Source organism: Bos taurus, chromosome 18 (genome assembly GCF_002263795.3).
Source record: "Bos taurus isolate L1 Dominette 01449 registration number 42190680 breed Hereford chromosome 18, ARS-UCD2.0, whole genome shotgun sequence".
NCBI lineage: Eukaryota > Metazoa > Chordata > Mammalia > Artiodactyla > Bovidae > Bos > Bos taurus.
The window spans coordinates 54,731,831-54,755,993 of NC_037345.1; the positions used below are offsets into that span (position 1 = coordinate 54,731,831).

Here is a 24,163-nt window from a genome sequence, read left to right on the forward strand (position 1 = left end):
TTATCTGCTTTGTAACTTTATTTCTCAGTTTTATTTAAAAATTGACATAATTGGGGGGTAATCATTATATTATTTCTTTACCACTCTATAGGAATGAAATGAAACACGATAAACATTTTTAAAAAGTCGGATGCCACAAAGGGAATTAGGGGGTACCTTGATGAATTTTAACAGTCAAGTTGTCAAATGCAGAGATTTGATCATTCAAAACACCACGATGAAATAATAGGTTTTATGCAATTACCCTCAGTCACTCACATGTATAAGGGCAGAAGAACAACTATCAATATCCATATAAGATCCGGAAGATTTAGAGCATTATTCCCACGCGAACAGCTCTTGAGGAAGGTCTGCCATCTTCTCCTGGAATAGTTTATCAAAGATTTCAGCTTGGGCCACCGTGAAGTAATTTTTCCAGTCCCCAGTCACACCTGATAAACATAAAAATAGAGACTCCGATCAGATCTAGGGTTTGGTCTCAAGACGCCACTACCCGTCTTCCTGGATCCATTGCTTTTCTTTTTAAAAGTGTATTGCTATTAAGTAGTACACGATACATTCTTACACCTTTTATTTTAAAAATTATTTATCTATTTATTTATGGCTGCGCTGGGTCACTGTGGCTCTTACTGGCTTTCTCTAGTTGCGGCAGCTGGGGGCTACTCTCCAGGTGTGCTAGGACTTCTCACTGCAGTGGCTTCTCTTGTGGATCAGGAGCTCAGAGTGCATGGACTCAGTTGTCCAAGGCATGTGGGATTGTACCCTCTGTCCCCCGCGCTAGAGGCTGATTCTTAACGCCTGAACCACCAAGGAAGCCCTGGATCTATTTCTTCTGTCTGCTTGACATGGAAATCATAGCTAATAAAGCAGAATGACCAATGGTTTGTTGCTTTTTACTGCCTGGCAGTCATACCCATTTAGACTTCTGCCTGCTTGAAACAATTTCCCTTGTTCTCTTCTCTCCCAGTGTATAATTTGTCTGCAATAATGCAATTCTATTTTCTGATATAACCGGTATTTAGCCGCTTTTCGCAACCTCTATTTCTACCACCTACATCCAAGTTAACATCATTTCTCACCTGGATTATTGTATTAGAAATCTAACTGGTCTTTCTGGTTTTTAAAAAATTGTTTATTTGTGTTTATTTATTTGACTGTGCCATGTCTTAGTTGTGGCACTCGAGATCTTTGATCTTTGTTGTCACATGCAGGGTTTTTAGCTGTGGCGTTTGAAGTCTTGGTTGCAGCATGTGGGATCTAGTTGCCTGACCAGGGAAGGAACCCTGGCACCCTGCATTGGGAGATAGAGTATTGGCCACTGGACCACCATGGAAGTCCATTTCATTTCTTCCTTGCATGAATCATATCCTCGATCTATTGGAACTCTAGGATTCTGGGAAAACAGGCTCCTCCCCTCTATGCTGTATATTCTGTTCATTCATCTTGAGTTCAAGGATATGGACATGATTAATTTCTCATCACAGCAGGCTTTATAGTGTCTGATAACAAGACAGGTTCTCAGCTACGTGAAAAGTCTTTCCTCTTTCCTTTCTCCAATTGAGCTATTCTTCATACGTTTGTGTTGTTGTTGAGGATATTTCTCTATGTTCAATCACCAGCAGTAACACAAACATGAACTTTCCCAATCCTGTCCTTATTTTCTGGGTCAGTCACAGCTAGCGAGTTAGCAAGAATAGTGGATTAACCTGGTTACTGTTTGCAGAAGAGATATCTTCCGTGTTAAATTCTGAGAGAGAGAGAGTTTGAACGGCCTTGCATATAGGACTGATCACCATGCTATACCTGAAAACCTTTCTCCAAGCGCCTGCAGCCCACCTTAGTACTATAAAAAGAGACGCCCTCATAAGGGCTCACAAGAGACGTTTTCAAGTGATGAGCAATATAAGTTGATAAATTCAAACAGTCCCTACTCCCAACGGTTAGTGCCCTGTTGTAAGCATAAGAATAACTTCTACATTTTTTGATCCATTTTAAAGGCATGTTTTCTTTTACCTTTCCTCAAAAGAAGTCCATTTTCCTCTAAATACTGACCCTTCAGGAGGGAAAAATTGGACATATTGTTTTCTTTCATGACTTGGAAAGAATTGTTTTTGAGGACTGAGTTCAGTTCTTCTGGTTCTAGCTTCTTGCCCAGGAATTGGCAGATCTTCTCCACAGTGCTCCTCGTGTCCTAGAAGAAGAGAAAATCTGAGAGATTATGTGAAAGAGCAAGAACATAGAGAAGGAGATGAGGGGGAGGAGACAGCAGAAAGAGGAGAGGGAGAGGGGAGAGGAAAAGAGGAAAGAAATGTAGAGATGTGAGTAGGGATAGAGTTGGGGGTGTCCAGAGAGACTGAGAGATTGACATTGACACATAGACACTGTCGATACCAAGTAAAGACTAGGTAACCTATGAGAACCTACTGTAGGGTACAGAGGACTCCAGCCAATGCTCTGTGGTGACCTAAATGGGAAGAAAATCCCCAAAGGGGACATATGTAAACGCTTAGCTGATTCACTTTGCTGTACAGCGAGCATTGTAAAGCGAGTGTGCATGTGTGCTCAGGTGTGTCCGATTCTCTGTGACCCCATGGACTGTAGCCCGCCAGACTCCTCTGTCCACAGGATTTTCCAGGCAAGAGCCTTGCAGTGGGTTACCATTTCCTCCTCTAGGGCATCTTCCCAACTCAGGGATTGAATGTGTGTCTCCTGGGGCTTCTGCACTGGCAGGCAAATTCTTTACCACTGAGCTAAAAATTTTAAGAAATAAAGTAAACAAACAAAAAATGACTTAGAGAACAATTGGGAAAAAAAAGATGGAAGGACCATGATGGATTTCCCAGTATAGTTGAATTCAGGACACCTTAATGGTTTTCCAAAGGGACTCTTTTCCAAAGAGACTTTAGAAGGGCTTCTAGACAATTATGAGCAGGATTAGGCAGGAGAGTTTCTGGGAGAATTTGACAAAAATTTAAGGAATTGATTTCAAGCGTTGGCTATGTGCCCATATAATGCTGTTTTTCACAACTAACATTTGAATAACACAAGAGAGCTTTACCATGTCTTCTTATTTATTATCTCAATAATTAGTTCCTGGCCCATGATGCTGGGAGGTTATAAGAAAATGGGTTTTATAACCAGAAAGTCTTTGCTTTGAATCAGAGACTTTTCTCTTAGAGCTAAAATGCTTTGATTTTTTTTCTTTATTCCGTGAGCCTTCACTATGATCTAACAAGAGAACACACAGCAGCAAAACATAAAAGAACAAAAGAACATCAAAAAAAGAAGGAAAAAGGAAAAAAGCAACACCGAACAAGCAAACAAAAATCACCCCCTCCCCCAGGAAAAAAAAAAAGAGAGAGAGAGAGAGAAAAGAAAACAATTTACTGGGGTAAATTGTTATTTACAAAAGACTCCTTGGTAAAAAGGAAATTCGTGTGGACGCCATAGAGGATTGAATAGAAGTAGCTGGAAGATGATGGAAAGTAATGTTTCTCAGATAGAAGCAAAAGCCAGTGTTTGTGTTATTTTTCTTTTCTCCAAGATACCACTAAGGGTTAAAGTTCTTCTCTCTGTGATTTCATCACCTTTATCGGTTTTGAGTTTCATATGCCCGCTTTTCCTGCCTATCACTGCTCAGTTCAGTACTTGGCCTTAGAGTAATCATACTGATTGATTTTACGACTTAAGTTTTCCCCTACCATCTGGGGTACATACTGGGATGTCATCTGGGATGTCAGACAGCTGAACACGTCTCTGGAACCCAGCTTGCTTCTACGCGTTCCCATCTTCTTTCTCAGACCCCTCTCACTACTAGGTTATCAGCAGCACCAAGGGATATACCTCTAGAAATGATAGAACCAGTGACCAGTGTGAGCACAAACCACTATACTCTGCCTCAGTAGATGGAAAAAGCCCTTTAGATATTGTTCAGTTCAGTTCAGTCACTCAATCATGTCCAACTCTTTTCGACCCCATGGACTGCAGCATGCCAGGCTTCCCTGTCCATCACCAACTCCCGGAGCTTGCTCAGACTCATGTCCATCGAGTCGGTGATGCCATCCAACCATCTCATCCTCTGTCATCCCCTTCTCCTCCTGCCTTCAATCTTTCCCAGCATCAGGGTCTTTTCCAATGAGTCAGTTCTTGGATGTTGTAAGGTGAGATGAAGAAGACGTGATGAAAGAGAGCATGGCGTTTGACCATAAGCAGGGCAATGAGGACCAGATGGCTAAGTTCTCAAGTCTAATGACCATGCACAGGCTAAAGAAGGGAGGGAAGTTAGAGGGCGTGAAGATGAGAAAGAGTCTGCTGATTATAAGAGCAATTTTTACCCATTTCATCTCTTCATAACTCAGTACCAGGAAGTTCTCCTTGTCTCTCATGGACATCCAGCCCCGAATGTGGTCGAACCACGATCCAAATGGCACTGCATACAGAAGAGGTAGGAAGAGTGAGTAGATGACACACGGAATGAAAACAGGATCCATATATATGTTCCCTCTGTGGACATAATTGCTAGCACAATGTAGGGCACATTTATGCTTGTTGTAACTAGTATCCAGTATCAGGCATTAGCCCTTTAAAAAGCCTAGGACTTCCCTGGTGGCGCAGTGGATAAGAATCGGCCTGCCAGTGCAGGGGATGAGGGTTTGATCCCTGGACCAGGAAGATTCCCCATGACCTGGAGCAACTGAGGCCACGCGCCATGACTACCAAAGCCCACACACCTAGATACCATGCTCCACAACAAAGACAAGCCACCGCAATGAGAAGCTCACACACTGCAACTAGAGAGCAGCCCCTCTCACCACAACTAAAGCCCGAGCAAAGCAATGAAGATCAAGCATAGCAAAAAATAAATAAACAAAAAATTTAGAAACCAAATAAAATAAGACAAGGCTAGTTCACTTGGTTTGTCCTGTGGTCATGTATGGATGTGAGAGTTGGACTGTGAAGTAGGCTGAGCGCCCAAGAATTGACGCTTTTGAACTGTGGTGTTGGAGAAGACTCTTGAGAGTCCCTTGGACTGCAAGGAGATCCAACCAATCCATTCTGAAGGAGATCAGCCCTGGGATTTCTTTGGAAGGAATGATGCTAAAGCTGAAACTCCAGTACTTTGGCCACCTCATGCGAAGAGTTGACTCATTGGAAAAGACTCTGATGCTGGGAAGGATTGGGGGCAGGAGGAGAAGGGGACAACAGAGGATGAGATGGCTGGATGGTATCACTGACTCGATGGACGTGAGTCTCAGTGAACTCTAGGAGTTGGTGATGGACAGGGAGGCCTGGTGTGCTGCGATTCATGGGGTTGCAAAGAGTCGGACACGACTGAGTGACTGATCTGATCTGATGTATATGAAAGCTTTTCTACTATGCTTGATAAAGGCTTGGGAAAGAACATCAAAAAAAAGGAAGAGATGGAAAAATTGGAAAACATAAACTAAATGAAATGGGATCACCGAATATGAAATAGAAAAAGTGAAACAAGCTAGATAAAAGATCAGCATAAAATCCAGTTGTTTTTAAACATGGTTGCTTATTAGAAACATATCTGGAGCTTTGGACAAAAAAGGCAAAACTTGGGCATTTGTATTTTTCAGAAAATTTCAAGATAATTCTAATATGTATCTTGATTTTAAAAAGTGATGACAGGTTTTTCTATTAAATGGTAGTTTTGGTGATATAGAATTCTATTATTTTGTTAATCAATCATGATGCAATGGTGTTAAGTGACTAATAGTTACATAATCACAATAATAAAAGATATTTATTAGTTTTTCACAATCAATAGCCAGACAAAAAGTAAAAGACAATTAAAATTGCAACCCATAATGGAAATGTGATTAACTCAACCATATAAAATAATTATGTACAATTGGGGTGGTTAAGTAGAGTGATGTGGTAAGTGGAAGTGCATATATGCACGTTTTCCTCCGATCAGTCAGTCTATATCTTTTGGTTGGTGCATTTAATCCATTTACATGTAAGTTAATTATTGATATGTATGATCCTATTACCATTTTCTTAATTGTTTCAGGTGTATTTGGTTTAGGTCTTTCCCTTCTCTTGTGTTTCCTGCCTAGAAAAGTTCCTTTAGCATTTGTTGTAAAGTTGGTTTGGTGGTGCTGAATTCTCTTAACTTTTGCTTGTCTGGAAAGCTTTTGATTTCTCCATCAAATCTGAATGAGAGTCACGTTGGGTAGAGTGTTCTTGGTAGTCAGTTCTTCCCTTTCATCACTTTAAATATATCATGCCATTCCCTTCTGGCTTGTAGAGTTTCTGTTGAGAGATCAGCTGATAAACCTGATGGGCTCTCCCTTATATGTCATTTGTCATTTTCCCTTGTTGCTTTTAATATTTGATCTTTGTCCTTAATTTTTGTCAGCTTGATTACTCTGTGTCTCAGTGGGTTCCTCTTTGGGTTTATCCTGCTGGAACTCTCTGAGCTTCCTGGACTTGGTTGACTATTTATGAAGTTTTCAGCTATTATCTCTTTAACTATTTTCTTGGGTCCTTTCTCTCTTTTTCTTCTGGGACCCCTATAATGCAAATGTTGGTGCCTTTAATGTTGTCCCAGAGGCTTCTTCGGCTGTCTTCATTTTCTTTTTTTCATTCTTTTTTCTATAGTCTGTTCCGTGGCAGTGATTTCCACCATTCTGTCCTCCAGGTCACTTATTCATTCTTCTGCCTCAGTTATTCTGCTACTGATTCCTTCCAGTGTATTGTTCCTCTCTGTTTGTGTCTTGCTCTGGTGGACAGAGCCTCTCTCAGTAAAGCTTTAATCCAATCGTCAGCTAATGGGTGGAGTTGCTGTTAGCTGCTTGGCAACCCACTCCAGTTTTCTTGCCTGGAGAATTCTATGGCCAGAGGAGCCCAGCAGGCTACAGTCCATGGGGTCGCAAAGAGTTGGACACGGCTGAGCGACTAACACTACCATGTCTGAGCCTTTCTTTCTTTTTTAAAAAAATATTTATTTGCTTGTCTGGGCTGGGTCTGGGATGTTTGATCTTCATCTCGGGAGTTGCAATTACTCAGCCCACGTGCCACAACTACTGAAGTTCGAGCACCCTAGAGCCCCAGCTCCACAACGGGAGAAGCCACTGCAATGAGAAGCCCGTGTGCTGCAATGAAGAGTAGCCCTTACTCTCAGCAACCAGAGAAAAGCCCGTGCAGCAATGAAGGCCCAATGTGGCCAAAAATACATAAAGGAATAAAGAAGATGAATCTGAAAAATGGTGAAAAGTCAGGATTATATTGTCCAGAAAGCCAATGAAAGCTGACTTTCAGAAAGTCATAGATTAGGAGAGTAGAGGAAAGAATATGAGTGCTCGGTGCTAATATTAGATCCTGAAGACTCAGAAAATAGCTAGGATAGTTTCTGATGGGGCAAAAAGGCTGGTTGAGGTTCTGCTGCTCTACAAGTCAGTATGTGGATTTAGAAAATCTGGCTTCCAGTGGTGATGGACATACTCATGGCTTGGGAAGATGTAGAGATGTCAGGTTGTGTTTAAAAGAGGTCTGATGAAAGACTCTGGCAACCCCTAGCTTTCATATTTTACATTCACTCACTGTTTCCTTGGATGAACCATTCAAAGTATTGTTCCAGTGACTGTGGTCTCTTAACAAATTTTGCACTCTTCCAGAAAAAATAACCAGACACAAACACATCTCTGGGATTTCGGACAAGGTAGATCACCTGAAAGAGAAAAATAGGATAATGAAAAATCAAGTCATTTTCTAACCTTTTTTCCCCCAACCTTCTTGATTTTCATAAAAATGGAGAAAAAGCCAAAGAATTCCCTGGTGGTCCAGTGGTTAAGATTCTGTGCTTCCACTGCAGGGGGTGTGGGTTTGATCCCTAGTCAGTGAAATAGGATCCCACCTGCTGTGTGATACAGCCAAACAAACAAACCAAAGTACCAGCTGGATATAGGAACACAGAGGGGTGAGAAAAACCACTCATGAAGGCAGAGTAACCACCCTGAATTTAGGCATTGATGTAAGCATGCTGCTTCTCAAATGAGCAACTTTCTGGTGCTTCTACATAAATGGCAGGAGGTATTTATTTAATTAAGACTGGCTAATTATTATTATTATTTTTTAGAGCAACAAAGGAGGATTATTCAGGGTATGATACAGTTATAAATCCTAGTTCGACTTTAAATGTGGTTTTCTAAGATTTTGGCATTACTGTTTCCCCTGGTCTCTGGCTTACACCTGGCTAGCATACCTACAGAATGGTCTACACATTTGTATTCCAGTATGGTTGTGTTACCATCAAATATAGACTCCCAGGTCCTACCCCATACCTACTGAATACAACTGCATTTCAATCAGATCTCCAAGAGATTCCTAGGCAAATTAAAGTTTAACAAGCATTGCTCAAGCCTATCTTTATTTTATATTTTTGTTTTTTGGCTGCACCCCATGGCATGCAGAGCTTCCCCGACCAGGGACTGAACTTGTGTCCCCTGCATTGGGGCTTTCCTGCTGGCTCAACAGTAAATAATCCATTTGCAATGTAGGAGACACAGGAGATGCAGCTTCGATCCCTGGCTTTGGAAGATCCCCCGGAGGAGGGCATGGCAACCCACTCCAGTATTCTTGCCTGGAGAATCTCAGGGACGAGGAGCCTGGTGGGTTACAGTCCATGGGGTTGAAAAGAGTTGGACATGACTTAAACAACAGAGCACCACTGGCCCACCGGGGAAGCCCTGATGAAGACTGTCTTGACCGCTGTACACTGACCTTGGCCTTGGATTTGAAGAAAGACTTGGGGAAGAGTTGGATGGGGAGGTGAGAACTGATGAGACGTGGGCCTTCCTTCTCCTTTAGTAATTCATACCCATGCTTAGTCTCTACCCAGGGGGAGCGGTCCCAAATGGGCTCAGATTGGACCCACTTGGGATCCCCCTTGGAGTAAATCAGGCAGACAGTTTCAATCAACCAGTTCGTTCCTAGATAAAGAAAGGAAAAATATGATCAATCATTTTAATCTGACTTATAAAGATTTTTATAATGTATACAGATCATAAAAGGTGCCATCTTAACCATCTTTAAATTACAGTTCAGTTGTTGTTTAGCCACTCAGTTATATCCAACTCCTTTTGCAACCCCATGGACTGTAGCACTCCAGGCTCCTCTGTCCATGGGATTTTCCAGGCAAGAATACTGGAGTGGCAGCTATTAAATAGAATGCATTTGAATCAGTTCTAGTGAGGTGGATGAAACTGGAGTCTATTATACAGAGTGAAGTAAGTTAGAAAGAAAAACACCAATACAGTATATTAACGCATATATATGGAATTTAGAAAGATGATAACGATGACCCTATATACCAGATAGCAAAAGAGACACAGATGTAAAGAACAGACTTTTGGACTCTGTGGGAGAAGGCAAGGGTGGAATGATTTGAGAGAATAGCATTGAAACATGTATATTAACATATGTGAAATAGATTGACAGTCCAGGGTTGATGCATGAGACAGGGTGCTCAGGGCTGGTGCACTGGGATGACCTAGAGGGATGGGACTGGGAGGGAGGTGGAAAGGGGGGTGCTCAGGATGGGGAACACATGTACACCCATGGCTGATTCATATGAATGCATGGCAAAACCACCACAATATTGTAAAATAATCAGCCTCCAATTAAACTAAATAAATTAATTTTAAACAATAAAGAAAAAAAAGAATACTGGAGTGGGTTGCCATTTCCTTCTCCAGGGGATCTTCTCGACCCAGGGATCATACCCACGTCTCCTGCATAGGCAGGCGGACTCTTTACCACTGAGCCACCAGGCACCCCTGTACAGCTCTGTAGGGTTAGATATATTTACATGGTTATGCAAACAATCTGCAGAACTTTTCCATCTTGCACAGCTGAACCTCTTGCCCATTAAGCAACAACTTCCTATTTTCTTCTCCTTCCTGGCAACCATTCCACTTTTTGTTTCTGATACCTCATTTAAGTGGAGTCATACATACCATGCAGAGCTTGGTGGCTCAGATGATAAAATATCTGCCTGCAATGCAGAAGACCCGGGTTTGATCCCTGGGTCGGGAAGATCCGCTGGAGAAGGGAATGGCTACAAACTACAGCATTCTTGCCTGGAGAATTCCATGGACAGAGGAGCCTGAAGGGCTAGAGTCTATGGGATCACGAAGAATCAGACACAACTGGGTGACTAAAACTTTCACTTCACTCCATACATACTATGTCTTCATAGTTTATCCGTGTTGTAGCAAGTGTCAGAGCTCCATTCCTTTCTAAGGCTGAATAATATTCTCAATATGTGGATAGTAATTTATGTTTACCCATTCATCTGTCAATGGACCTTTGGGTTGCTTCTATGCTTTGGCTATTTGCTTAAATCCTTTGAACATGTTCCCATTGCTCTTGGCCTTTGAACAGATTCCCATTGCCCTTGGCTCATCATTACCACAGCACTTCTGATGACTTCAGCCTTGCTTCTTGCCCAATCACAGTCCCTCTATGACCCCACCCCTCATAGATATATGATCCACATCCTTTCAGTTCAGTAAATTTATCAAGTTCTTTTCCAGTTCCTGATCACTATCCATGCTGATACCTTTACTGGAAAATCTCTCCTTTTTGAAAAGTTATATTTATTTATGCATTTATTTTTGGCTGGGTCTTGCTGTACTTGGGCTTTCTCCAGCTGGGGTGAGCAGGGGGCGACTCTCTAGTTGTGATGCTCGGGCTTCTCATTGCAGTGACTTCTCCTGTTGCAGAGCATGGGCTCTAGACCAGCAGGCTATGGTGGTTGTGGCACACGGGCATAATTGCTCCACAGCATGGAGGATCTTCCTGGACCAGGGTTTGAACCCATGTCCCCTGCATTGGCAGGCAGATTGTTAACCACTGGACCATCAGGGAAGTCCTGGAAAATATCTCTTTTCATGAAATAATTTCACATTCACTCTTTTTTGAAGAAAGAAAAACATTTTATTTTCCTCCTGCTAATTCGTTCCTTTTTCTAAAAAAAAGTGATTTATTTATTGTATTATTTAAGGCTGTGCTGAGTCTTTATTGCTGCACATGGGCTTTCTTGCAGTGAGCAGGGGCTACTGAGAAGCCTTCTCATTGCAGTGGCTTCTTTTCTTGTGAAGCACAGGCTCTGGGCACATGGGCTTCAGCAGTTGTGGCTTGTGGGTCCTAGAGCACGGCTCAGTAGCTGCGGTGTACAGGCTGAGTTGCACCACAGGATGTGGAATCTTCCCTGACCAGGGATCAAACAGCGAAGCCCTGCGTTCACTCTTTTTGATCTCAATTTAGATGTCATTTCTTCTACTTTGCTTTTTGGCTGAGGTAGTTATATTTTATTCCCCACCCAAGGCCTCCCACTTTATTTTATTGACTTATTGCTAACAAATTAAAGACGTATATATTTAACACCCTCAGTTCAAAAATAGTAGGGGCAACCTGGCAAGACTAAACTCTCCATTGCTCCATTATATTGTACAAATAATGCTTGTTTCTGCTAGCAGGGAGCTTATTGTCTCTTTCATATAAAGCAGAAATAGGGCATCCCTGGGGCTCAGTGGTAAAGAATCCGCCTGCCAATGCAGGAGAAATGGGTTCGATCCCTGACCCGGGAAGATCCCACAGGCAGTGGGGCAACTGCCCGTGCGCTGTAACTACTGAGCTATGAGTCACAACTACTGAAACCCTAGAACCCAGGCTCCACAACAAGAGAAGTTACCTCTAGAGAAGCCCTCACACTGCAACTAGAGAAGGCCCACAGAGCAATGAAAACGTAACACAGTCCAAAATAAACCAATAGTTGCTGAGAGCCACCATGGGAGATCCCACCCATGACAAAGGTCATGCAGAAGAGACCTGACAGGCAAAGGCGGATCAGGCCTCAAGGGACCCCCTAAATCTGCTCGAACATCTACCCCAAAACCAAAATCTGTCTACTGTTTATTATATTATGTTTTTCACCAACTCTTCTGACATTAACAGGGGGCTATCCCTGACCACCTTTCTCCGAAAAAAATCAACTTAGGACTTTAGTTAATAGACATGATAAAAATATTTCAATTCAAACCCCTCTGTTGACATTCTAGCTTGCCTGACAGGTTTATCCATATTCTTGCAATTAACACACATGATTGTTCACAACTCCCCAACCTTAAAAGACATGAGAAGCCAAAACATTCTAATAGTCCTAATAAACATAGAGTCCTTTAAGAGATAAAAAATTATTAAAATAGATAGTACTGGTAAAGGGTTTCATTGTTGAGCCAATGCTTGCTGCCAAGTTCCCATATCCCTTATCCATTGTACACCTGGGAGTACATTAGTTAACATAGTTGAAATGTAACCTTAGAATTAACCACATCAGACCTTTGAGCTAATTGGTTCTTTCTTTGTTATGACCCATTGGACCTTTGCTCTGTGAAAATGTAACTCTGTTTAACACTTTCTGAGGCTGACATAGATTACAAATATTAAAAAAAAAACCACTTCAAAAAAAATAAGTTTTCTGGTTGAACAGGCTTTATCAAAAAAAGGTCATAAAATGTCCACAGGCCTCCAAGGCCAAAAGATATTGTACACAACACTGTTTATAAAAAAGATATACAAAAAAATCCTGGTTTTGACAAAGACAAAACAGATGTAATGTTTGGGCTGACTCGGTATGACTTTGCATCTTTCATTTCCCTCTATGTACAAGTCAAGATATAAAAGTTCCTTTTAAAAATAAAGTTATGGGCCTCGCTCACCGAAGCTTGGTCTCCTGGTGTCATTCTTTTTTTCCTTTTGCCTCCTTTTCTCTCTCTGTTCTTCTTTCAGGATGACTCCTTGGAACACAGAAGCTTTATTGGCTTTCTGTGTTAATCAAAGAAGATCAAGTGTCTTTCTCTTCTCTTTATTCTTTCTCCTTTATTCTCTTATCGTTTGACCCCGGACTATCAGGTTTCAATCCATTATAAGGCCCGTGTCATCTCTCTCTCACCGACACCATCTTTCCTGAGGGTACCCTAGGATCCTGCCGGGGCTGGACCCCGACAAGTGGTGCCCAACGAGGGGCCCCGAAGATAAGTCTCCCCATTGTTCAGTTTTTTGGGACGGCTAGGACCCCACTCAGGGTGCTGCAGACCCCTCTACATAAAATAGGTAGGGTGAGAAGGAGTGGGTAGTGGAATCTTTTCGCACTAACAGAAGTAAACAAGATAATAAATTTTCTGACATAGGTAACTCTAAAACTAAAAAACAAAAACTCTTTATACAAGTAATCTTAAAACTGTTAGACAAAAGAGGAATTAAGGTTAAGAAAACTAATGTTCAATCCTTTTTTACATTTAAACAAAAACAGTGTCCGCTGCGCCTGAGCACCCTGGCGAGCTCCCTCTGCCTCTACCCAAACCTTTAAAAATTTATTACACTTTACATGGCCCCCAAAAAAAGTCCCCACTGATACGTTTTCTTTATAAAACATGATTAGAGACGCTTTAAATCCTGCTCATAAATCTAAAGGGTAAATAATTTGAGATTATAATGCAGGACGGTTAAGATTGTACCTGTGAGTGGCCAACAAGTTTACAAAAAAAAACACAAAACCCAAAAAAGAAAAAAACAACAGTCGTAGAGGGCCACACACACACACACACAAAAGAAAGAAAGAAAGAAAAGAAAGAAAGAAAAAGAAAAAAAAAGAAAAACGAAAAAGAGATTATAAGGGGGAGAGAGAGATGGGGTGAGACAGCAGGAAAAAAAAAAGAGAGAGAGAGATAGAGACTTAAAAAAAAAAAACTCTGTGAGTCCCAGAAAAAAACTAGAGAAAAACAGAAAAGACTGAAAAAAAAAGTGATATGCGGGGTGGGGGTGCTGCAAAAAAAAAAAAAAAAGTGAGAGAGAGACTGAAAAAGACAAGAGATTCAAACGCCAGAGACACAGAGACAACAGGTGAGACTGGAAAAAAAGAGACAAGATAAAAAAAGATAAAAAGTTTTTTAAACAAAAAAACTTTTAAAACAGATGCGTACACAATATATAAAATGTGCTCCTTAAAAAAAAAACCCTCAGGGGTGCCTCACCCAGACTAAAAAAAAAGCAAAACGGTAACGAGACTTGACACCAATATTAACCCCTGACGTGCCAGTTACTCCAATTCCAACGGGAGTGGCTGGCCCCCTACCTGAGGACATTGTAAAATTTGTGCTGAAGCGTAGCTCGCTTTCTTTTCAAAAAATTTCGGTGGTGCCTGGTATAATAAGTTCTAATTCTATTGAAAAAATTAAAGTTTTGATCTCACCGCCTACCAAAACTGTACAAATTAATAAAGGCCAAAAATTCTCACAAAATTCTCCATCAAAATACAGCTGGTTTAAGGTATAAATTTCATACCCCGGCCAGATGTGTTTGTTGCTAACTTGTGAGAGAAGATATGTTTGTATTTTTCCTCAAGACACAGATTCGCCAATTTAGATCCCGGAGCGCCGCCAGCCGCGCCCCACACCCTCCTCGCTACACCCAGCGACCTGGAGCCAAAAAAGTTTGTGCCGCGAGTGAAGACCAAAAAAAAAAAAACCACGCCCACAGAGTGCAGTCCAGACCAACGCGGCTCCGTCCGGCGAGAGGAGAGCGCCCCGAGCCCAGGTGGCGGCTAGCCCGAGTCCCCGACCCCTGCTCCTCCGCCCGCCATAGACGCCACGGCCCACAGCCTGCCGCTCGCGTTCTGCCTCCGGCTGCTGGGGACACTGCTCCCCCGGGTCGATGCCTGCGGCTGCTCCCCGGTACACCCACAACAGGCGTTTTACAATACAGGTACAGTGATCAGGGCCAAAGCGGTCAATAAAAAAGAGGTAGACCTAACATAATATCTTGTAAACAATGTATCGGAGAAGGCGATGGCAACCCACTCCAGTACTCTTGCCTGGAAAATCCCATGGACGGAGGGGCCTGGTGGGCTGCAGTCCATGGGGTCGCTAGGAGTCGGACACGACTGACTGACTTCACTTTATTTTTCCACTTTCATGCATTGGAGAAGGACATGGCAACCCACTCCACTGTTCTTGCCTGGAGAATCCCAGGGACCGGGGAGCCTGTTGGGCTGCCGTCTATGGGGTCGCACAGAGTCGGACACGACTGAAGCGACTTAGCAGCAGCAGCAGCAAACAATGTATGCTCTCATCTTGTTTGACCTCTCAACATAATGTTTGCTCCTTTATAATATCACAATGTCCACCCTGTCTCATGGTGCCTGTGACTGTGATTTATTGGTATAACTATGGTCTTGCTGTGTTACAACAACTACAAGATTTAATACGATAACCAAGGTTTGTGGGCTTACTTATCTTAAAAATATCAGCTTTAATAACTACAATTACTTCTGTTACTGTGGCGACAATATCATTGACTCAACAAGTACATACTGCTCAATATGTTAATACTGTGTCTAAAAATGTCTCTTTAACACTGACAACACAAAAAATTATAAATAAAAAATTAAAAATAGAGGTAGATGCCTTAAAAAAACAATAATACATATTAATATTAAATTACAGGCTTTAAAGGTGAGATAGACACTGTCCTGTCATGCTGACTACCGGTAGATTTGTATAACACCCCTAAAAATAAACGAGACAGATTATAACTAAAAAAAAAATTAAAAACCACATTTCAGAAATATAAAATAGTTCCAATATTAGTTTAGATTTAAAAAAACTTCACAATCAGATAAAGACCATGAAACACTCCCGATTAGACTTTACTGCCACAAAAACAACAAATGGCTTTTTCCATACATTTTCTAACTTTATTAAAAAAAAAAAAATTCTGTCTACTATTTTTAGCTATGCTGCTGTGGCCATTCTAATTCTGCTTCTCATAATTATTCTTCCTTATATTGTCAAAACTCTTAAACAAAACACTCAAAAACTCACGACTAAATTACATCTGGCTGCCTTAAAAAATAAAAAAGGGGGACATGCTGAGAGCCACCACGGGAGATCCCACCCATGACAAAGGTCATGCAGAAGAGACCTGACAGGCAAAGGCGGATCAGGCCTCAAGGGACCCCCTAAATCTGCTCGAACATCTACCCCCAAACCAAAATCTATCTACTGTTTATTATATTATGCTTTTCACCACCTCTTCTGACATTAACAGGGGGCTATCCCCGACCACCTTCCTCTGAAAAAAATCAACTTAGGACTTTAGTTAATAGACATGATAAAAATATTTCAATTCAAACCCCTCTGTTGACATTCTAGCTTGCCTGACAGGTTTATCCATACTCTTGCAATTAACACACATGATTGTTCACAACTCCCCAACCTTAAAAGACATGAGAAGCCAAAACATTCTAAAAGTCCCAATAAACATAGAGTCCTTTAAGAGATAAAAAATTATTAAAATAGATAGTACTGGTAAAGGGTTTCATTGTTGAGCCAATGCTTGCTGCCAAGTTCCCATATCCCTTATCCATTGTACACCTGGGAGTACATTAGTTAACATAGTTGAAACGTAAAAAAAACAAACAACAGCCTTAGAATTAACCACATCAGACCTTTGAGCTAATTGGTTCTTTCTTTGTTATGACCTTTGCTCTGTGAAAATGTAACTCTGTTTAACACTTTCTGAGGCTGACATAGGTTACAAATACAAAAAAAACCACTTCAAAAAAAATAAGTTTTCTGGTTGAACAGGCTTTATCAAAAAAGGGTCATAAAATGTCCACAGGCCTCCAAGGCCAAAAGATATTGTACATAACACTGTTTATAAAAAAGATATACAAAAAAAAAATCCTGGTTTTGACAAAGACAAAACAGAGGTAATGTTTGGGTTGACTCGGTATGACTTTGCATCTTTCATTTCCCTCTATGTACAAGTCAAGACATAAAAGTTCCTTTTAAAAATAAAGTTATGGGCCTCGCTCACCGAAGCTTGGTCTCCCGGTGTCATTCTTTTTTTCCTCTTCCCTCCTTTTCTCTCTCTGTTCTTCTTTCAGGATGACTCCTTGGAACACAGGAGCTTTATTGGCTTTCTGTGTTAATCAAAGATCAAGCCTCTTTCTCTTCTCTTTATTCTTTCTCCTTTATTCTCTTATCATTCGACCCCAGACTATCAGGTTTCAATCCATTATAAGACCCGTGTCATTTCTCTCTTGCTGACACCGTCTTTCCTGAGGGTACCCTAGGATCCTGCTGGGGCTGGACCCCAACATATAGTAATAATAAAAGCAAGAAGCTAAATTCTATTTTAAAAAGAATGTGAATATTTAAGGTGTTCGTGTTCATTTGTTACATGTCACATTGTGAAAAGACTACCACTATCGAGCTAATTAACTATTACATCATCTCACAGAATTACCTCCCTCCCCTACTTATTCTGGAGAAGGCAATGGCACCCCACTTCAGTACTCTTGCTTGGAAAATCCCATGGACGGAGGAGCCTGGTAGGCTGCAGTCCATGGGGTTGTGAAGAGTTGGTCGGACGCAACTGAGCGACTTCACTTTCACTTTTCACTTTCACGCATTGGAGAAGAAAATGGCAAGCCATTTCAGTGTTCTTGCCTGGAGAATCCCAGGGATGGGGGAGCCTGGTGGGCTGCTGTCTATGGGGTCGCACAGAGTTGGAAATGACTGAAGCGACTTAGCAGCAGCAGCCTCCTACTTCTTCTAGGGCTTCCCTGATGGCTCAGTGGTAAAGAATCCACCTGCCAACGCAGGAGACAGAAGAGATTAGGATTCAGTCCCTGGGTCAGGAAGATCCCCTGGAGAAGGAGATGGCAGCCCTCTCCAGTATTTTTACTTGAAGAATCCCATGGACAGAGGAGCCTGGTGGGCTACAGTTCATGAGGTTCCACAATGAGGCGGACAGGACTGGGCGACTAAACAACAGCAGCCCATTTCCTCCACAGACTTCACTGTCCATCTTCTTCCACTCCTCTCTACAAACAGCTGAATCTGCCTTATGCTTCATTCCCATGGTTTCCTCCAATGCCTTTGATTACCCGCTCTGAGCACTCAGCTGACTGTGTAACTGCCTGGCTCGACCCTTTTCTCTGGGCATCAGTGGTATCAGTGCACATTTCTATTCCCCTAATGCATTGTCAGCATACAGAAAGCATTCCACCTGTCTACTGAATGAATGAGGGCCACAGTCACAGCCTGTCAGTATCTGATCCTGCTTCCTTACCTGATTTGGGGAAAGTCAGCAGTAAGACATCTTCATCTTTAATAAGAAAACTCTCCTGTACCTCTCTCAGGAGTTCAGGTGAGTAATCCACACTTGGGAAGGGTATCCCTTCAAACCACAGAAACTTTCCTGTCATGACGATGAGCTCTTTCTACCTCTCGTGAGCCTTTTAGCCGTAGTCACTATTGGACTGGGAGATCCGTTGTATAGTCAGCATGGAACAATCATTAATCTCTCCCAGGTCGTTGATGAGTGTTCCTGTCCATAAAAAGAGAGGGTCACAAGATTGATAATATTGGGCAACCGTGAAGTCATTCAGAGAACATTCTGGTGTGACCTGAGTTTGACTTCATGGGAGGGAACCAGGAGTTTGGTAACAAGATGGAGGGTGTAGACATGTGGTGGATTAAAGATGAATATTTTTAAGAATTATTTATATATTGGCTGGATTAGGTCTTCATTGCTGTGTGTGGGCTTTTTCTAGCTGCAGCAAACAGGGGTTACTCTCTTTTTGCCAAGCTGGGGGTCTAGGCAGCTGGGCTGAATATGTGGCACAGGGGTTAAGTTGTGCCATGGCATGTGGAAACTTCCCGGACCAGGTATTGAACCTGTGTCCCTTGCATTGGCAGGCAGAATCCTAACCACTGGACCACCAGGGAAGTCCTAAAAATATATATATTAAATAAGCTTTGTTATTTTTTCAACACTTTTAGATACATAGGAAAATTTTAAAGAATTCTCACAGTCCATACTTTATTCAGACTTCTTTAGTGTTTACCTAATATCCTTTCTCTGGCCCAAGATCCCACCCCAGATGCTACATTATGTTGGGTCTTCATGTCTCCTTAGGTCTCTCTTAGCTGTGACGGTTTCTCAGACTTTCCTTGTCTTTGATGACTTTGACAGTTTTGAGGATTACTGGTCAGGTATTTTGGAGAAGGTCCCTCTCTTGGGGTGCGCCCAGTGTTTTTCTCCTAATTAGACTGCGTTTCTGGGTTTTGGAGAGAAGATCATGGAGGTAAAATACTAGTACAGTCACAACATTTGAAGGGTATTTACTGTCAACATGACATCTCATTGTTGATGTTGACTTTGATCACCTGGCAGAAGTAATGTTTGTTAGATTTCCCCATGGTAAATGTACTCACCCCGTCTTTTTTTTTTTTTTTTTCTAATTTTTTTGGCCATGCGCGACTGAAGCGATTCAGCAGCAGCAGCATGGCATGTGGGATCTTAGTTCTCTGATCAGAGATTGAACCCATATCCCTTGCTTTGGAAACTCAGAGTCTTAACCACTGGACTGCCAGGGAAGTCCTTACCTTCCTTCCTTTTTATGTCAGCATATTTAAAACATGAAGTCTAGATGTGAAGGTATTAATGAGAACATATTGTGTAAACTCTTATTGAGGATCTTCTCTAAAACTATTGTCTGGCACCATTTAAATTATCAAAATGTTATTAAAAAAAAAAAAAAGCTGAGGATATGTTCCAGATAGAGGAGAATGTAAACTAAATCCTGGATTGACTTCTAGACCACAGAAAATGCTATTATTTTATTATTGGGACAGTTGACCACATTTGAATACACACTGTGGATTAGATAATAGCATTGCATCAATACAAACCTCTCTGATTTCTATCATTTTTGTGTGATTATAAGTGAAATATTTTTGATCTTAGAAAATATAAAGCTTTTAAAAAATAATTGTATTTATTTATTTTTAACTCTGCTGGGTCTTAGTTGCTGCCCAGGCTTTTTCTCTAGTTGCAGTGAGCAGGTTTCTCCTTGCTGTGGCTTCTCTTGTTGCGGAGCACGGGCTCTAGGGCCCGAGGGCTTCAGTTGTTGTGGCTCCCGGGCTCTGGAGCACAGGCTCAATAGTCGTGATGCACGGGCTTAGCTGCTCTGTGACATGTGGGATCTTCCCAGACCAGAGAGGAACCCATGTCTCCTGCATTGACAGCTGGATTCTTAACCACTGAGCAACCAGAGAAGCCCCATACACTGAAGTTTTGAAGGATAAAAGGAAAGGATTTCTGTAACTTACTCTCAAATGGCTAAAAAAGTTTACATTGTATATTAGAGTGAAAGAAATGAGAGCATAACCTAGTAAATGTTATAAAAGGTTAGTGTTGGTAAATCTGTGTGAATTATACACAAGAATTTTGTGTGTATTGCTTGCAAGATTCCCCTAAGTTTGAAGATAATTAAAAATAAAAAAGTTGCTCAGTCGTGTCCAGCTCTTTGCAACCCCATGGGCTACAAAGTCCTTGGAATTCTCTAGGCCAGAATAGGAGTGGGTGGCCTGTTCCTTTTCCAGGGGATCTTCCTGACCCAGGAATTGAACAGGGTTCTCCTGCATTACAGGGCAGTTCTTTACCAACTGAGATTTCAGGGAAGCCCTTAAAAAATCAAAATAAAAACTAAGTACATAGGTGTAGTGACAATAAGCTAGAGGGAAATTGGGATACCATGGATTTAAATCTCTCACACTTTTTTTTTAATAGCAACCTACTTTTTTAAGAAATCTATTTTTTTTTTTTTTTGGCCACTCTGTGTAGCCTGTGGGATCTTAGTTCCCTGTGTAGGGATCAAACCCACACACCCTGCATTGGAAGCACAGAGTTTTAACCACTGGACCACTAGGGAAGTCCCTGAAATCTCTCTTTCTAAGCATAAGAGTCAAGAACTTGCTTTAGACTCACAGGTATGGGGGTGAATTTAAATACTTAACTACACAGCAGGATCCAGTTCTTATTTGACATTTCATCATTAACATACTGAGAATTTATGAAACGCTTCCAGGTTTTCGTGGTTGGTCTGAGAGACTTCTCTTTTTGGCCACATTGAAAATCTATAATAGCAATTGTTATTTTATGGGTCCCACCTTCTATTACCCAGTGGAGGACTCTAGGATTCAAGGCTTCCCACAGTCACACAACAAGCAAAAGGAAGAATGCCCGCTTCTGAAATACTGACTCCAGAAGTAATTAAAGAAACATCTAGGTTTCTGTCATTTCCTGGTGGGCTTCAGTCAGTAAAATTAAGACCATCCAGGGCTTCTCTACCATATCCATATAGGACTACTAGAAACACTATAGTTTTGACTCTATGGATGTCAGAGTTGGACCATAAAGAAGGCTGAGCCCCAAAGAATTGATATTTTCAAATTGTGGTGCTTCTGTGCTGCAGAAGACTCTTGAGAGTCCCTTGAACAGAAGGAGATCAATCCAGTCAATCCTAAGGAAATCAGCCCTGAATACTCATTGGAAGGACTGAAGTTGAAGCTCCAATACTTTGACCACCTGATGTGAAGAGCCGATTGTTGGAAAACACTCTGCTGCTGGGAAAGATTGAGGGCAAAAGGAGAAAGGGGCATCAGAGGATGAGATGGTTAGATTGCATCACAGACTCAATGGACATGCATTTGAGCCAACTCGCAGAAAGTCGTTAACAGAGGACCCTGGCATGCTGTAGTTCATGGGGTCACAAAGTGTCGGACACAGTTCAGTGACTGAACAACAATAACAATGATTCTTATGTTATTTCTTGACCACTCTGTGTGAATGAAATGAAACACTAGAAACATTTTTTGAAAGCTGGGATACCAAGAAGCAAAATAGGGGTACCCTGATAATTTTAATAGTCAGGTCCTCAAAGATGCAGAAATTGGATCAATTGAAGCACCAGGATGAAATAACAGGTTTTATGCAATTACTCCCATTCACATATATGAGGACAGGACAGCAATTATCATTGTCCATATAAGATCCAGAAGTTTTACATCATTGTTTCCACAGGAACAGATCTTGAGGAAGGTCTGCCATCTTCTCCTGGAATAGTTTATCAAAGGTTTCAGCTTGGGCCACCGTGAAGTAATTTCTCCAGTCCCCAGTCACGCCTGAGAAACATAAAATAGAGACTCACGCCAGATCTAGGACTTAGTCTCAAGTCTCAAGACTCTAGAAGACTACAGGTATTCTAGATCTATTTCTTTTAATTTATTGCTATTAAGTAGTACACAACACATTCTTATCTGTTTTATTTTATATATTTTAAACAATTTATTTATTTGTGGCTGTGCTGAGTCTTTGTTGCTGTGCATCGGCTTTCTCCAGTTGCAGTGAGCACGCGCTACTCTCTAGTCTCAGCACACGGGCTCCTCTTATTGCCAGGCATGTGCTCTAGAGCTTGGCCTCAGCAGCTGTGGTGCATGGGCAACTAATTGAACCTGTGTCCCCTGCTTTGGCAGGCAGATTCTTAACCACTAAACCATCAGGGAAGCCCTCAATTTATTTCCTTCTGTCTGCTTGACATAGAAATTCCAGTTAATATAGCAGAATGACTAATGGTTTGTTGTTCTCATATGCCTAATGGTCATACTCATTTACACATTGGCCTGCTTGGAACAATTTCCTGCCTTCTCTTCTCTCATCCTGAATGAAATTCATCACCAATAACACTGCTATATTTTCTATAACAGATCTTCCCTGTGGCTCAAACAGTCAAGAATCTGCCTGCAATGCAGGAGACCCAGGTTCAGTCCCTGGGTTGGGAAGATCCCCTGGAGGAGGCACGGCAACCCACTCCAGTATTCTTGCCTGGAGAATCTCCTGGACAGATGTCCATGGGGTCTGTAATAACCAGTGTCTAGTTACTTTTCACAACTTCTATTTCTACCACCTCCATCCAAGCCAACATCATTTCTCACCTGCATTATTGTATTAGATGTCTAATTACTCTTTTCTGTTTTTTTTAAATTGTTTATTATTTATTTGGTCATGCCATTATTTATTTTGGAGCCAAATAACCAAGACATAAAACAGAAACAATATTGTAACAAGTTCAATAAACACTTCAAAATGGTCCACACCAAAACAAATTAATCTTAAAATAAATAACTTTCTCAAGCACCTGCAGCCCACATCAGTACGCTAAAAAGAGATGCCCTGATGAGGGCTCACAAGAGATAATCTCAACTGATGAGCAATTTAAATTGATAAATTCAAACATTCTCTACTCCCAATGGTTAGTGCCCTATTATAAGCCAAGAATAATCTCTACATAGTCTGATCCATTTTGAAGGCAGAATGTTTTCTTTACCTTTTCTCAAAAGTTGTCCATTCTCCTCAAAATACTGACCCTTCAGGAGGGAATAATTGGACATACTGTTTTCTTTCATGGCCTGGAAAGAACTGTTCTTGAGGACTGAGTTCAGTTCTTCTGGTTCTAGCTTCTTGCCCAGGAATTGGCAGATCTTCTCCACAGTGCTCCTCATGTCCTAGAAGAAGAGAAAATCTGAGAGATTATGTGAAAGAACAAGAACATAGAAAAGAAGATGAGGGGGAGGAGACAGCAGAAAGAGGAGGGGGCAAGGGGAGAGGAAAAGAGGAAAGAAATGTAGAGATGTGAGTAGGGATAGAGTTGGAGGAGTCCAGAGTGGATGATCTGGGAGATTGACATTGACACATAGACACTTTCATTACTAAGCAAAGAATAGGTAACCTATGAGAACCTACTGTATGCACAGAGAACTCTAGTCAATGCTCTGTGGTGACTTAAATGGGAAGTAAATACAAAAAAAAAAAAAAAAAAAAAAGAGGGGATCTATGCATAGGTATAGCTGATTCACTTTACACTAGAAGCTATGCACACTGTAAAGCAACTATATGTCAATAAAACTTTTGAAAAATTTAAAAATGACTTAGAGAAAGGTTGAAAAAAAAATAGATCGAAAGACCATGATGGATTTCCCAGTATAGTTGAATTCAGGACACATTGAAACACTAAAGTGCTGGGTTTGTTAAAGAGACTTAAGAAGGGCTCCTAGAGTTATAATCAGGGTTAGGGAAGAGATTTTCAGGGAGAAACTGACAAAAATGTAAGGAGTTGATTTCAGGCCTTGGCTATGTGCCCAAATAATGCTGTTTTTCACAACTAACATTTGAATAAAACAAGAGAGATTTACCATATCTTCTTATTTATTATCTCAAT

General features: G+C 41.3%; 2 protein-coding genes and 1 long non-coding RNA gene across 5 annotated transcripts in view; 1 reads left to right on the forward strand and 2 right to left on the reverse strand.

Annotated features, from left to right (window-relative positions):
* Positions 1-18,408, reverse strand: SULT2A1 (sulfotransferase family 2A member 1). Of its 2 annotated transcripts, XM_015458172.3 has the most exons (7): positions 18,172-18,352; positions 16,912-16,989; positions 8,752-8,960; positions 7,573-7,699; positions 4,335-4,429; positions 2,014-2,191; positions 1-431 (listed from the first exon to the last, which is right to left on the reverse strand). In XM_015458172.3, the coding sequence occupies exons 1-7, from the start codon at positions 18,305-18,307 to the stop codon at positions 319-321; spliced, it is 936 nt and encodes a 311-aa protein (XP_015313658.1). In that variant the 5' UTR covers positions 18,308-18,352; the 3' UTR covers positions 1-318.
* On the forward strand, positions 14,605-23,278 carry LOC112442344 (uncharacterized). Its single transcript, XR_009491444.1, has 3 exons — positions 14,605-14,796; positions 21,970-22,145; positions 22,653-23,278. It is a non-coding gene; the product is annotated as an uncharacterized lncRNA (long non-coding RNA).
* LOC514658 (sulfotransferase 2A1) overlaps positions 21,311-24,163 on the reverse strand; it is a 28,881-nt gene continuing 26,028 nt past the window's right edge. The window contains exons 5-6 of one of the 2 annotated variants that reach the window (XM_002695189.6): positions 23,273-23,450; positions 21,311-22,070 (exon numbers count right to left, since the gene is read on the reverse strand). In XM_002695189.6, the coding sequence (XP_002695235.1) occupies positions 21,955-22,070; positions 23,273-23,450 (294 nt within the window). In that variant the 3' untranslated portion in view covers positions 21,311-21,954. The remainder of the gene's footprint in view (positions 22,071-23,272; positions 23,451-24,163) is intronic. The other variant, XM_005219462.5, reaches the window with a different exon arrangement.

Bases quoted from the DNA above. Each gene is read 5' to 3' on its own strand.
- SULT2A1 (XM_015458172.3), bottom strand. From the start codon at position 18,307: ATGACAGGAAAGTTTCTGTGGTTTGAAGGGATACCCTTCCCAAGTGTG. The intron at 16,990-18,171 runs GTAAGGAAGCAG...CTGTGTTCCAAG, and splicing joins GCTGACTTTCCCCAAATCAG to GAGTCATCCTGAAAGAAGAA. The intron at 7,700-8,751 runs GTCAGTGTACAG...TTTCTCTTTCAG, and splicing joins TCTTCAAATCCAAGGCCAAG to GTGATCTACCTTGTCCGAAA.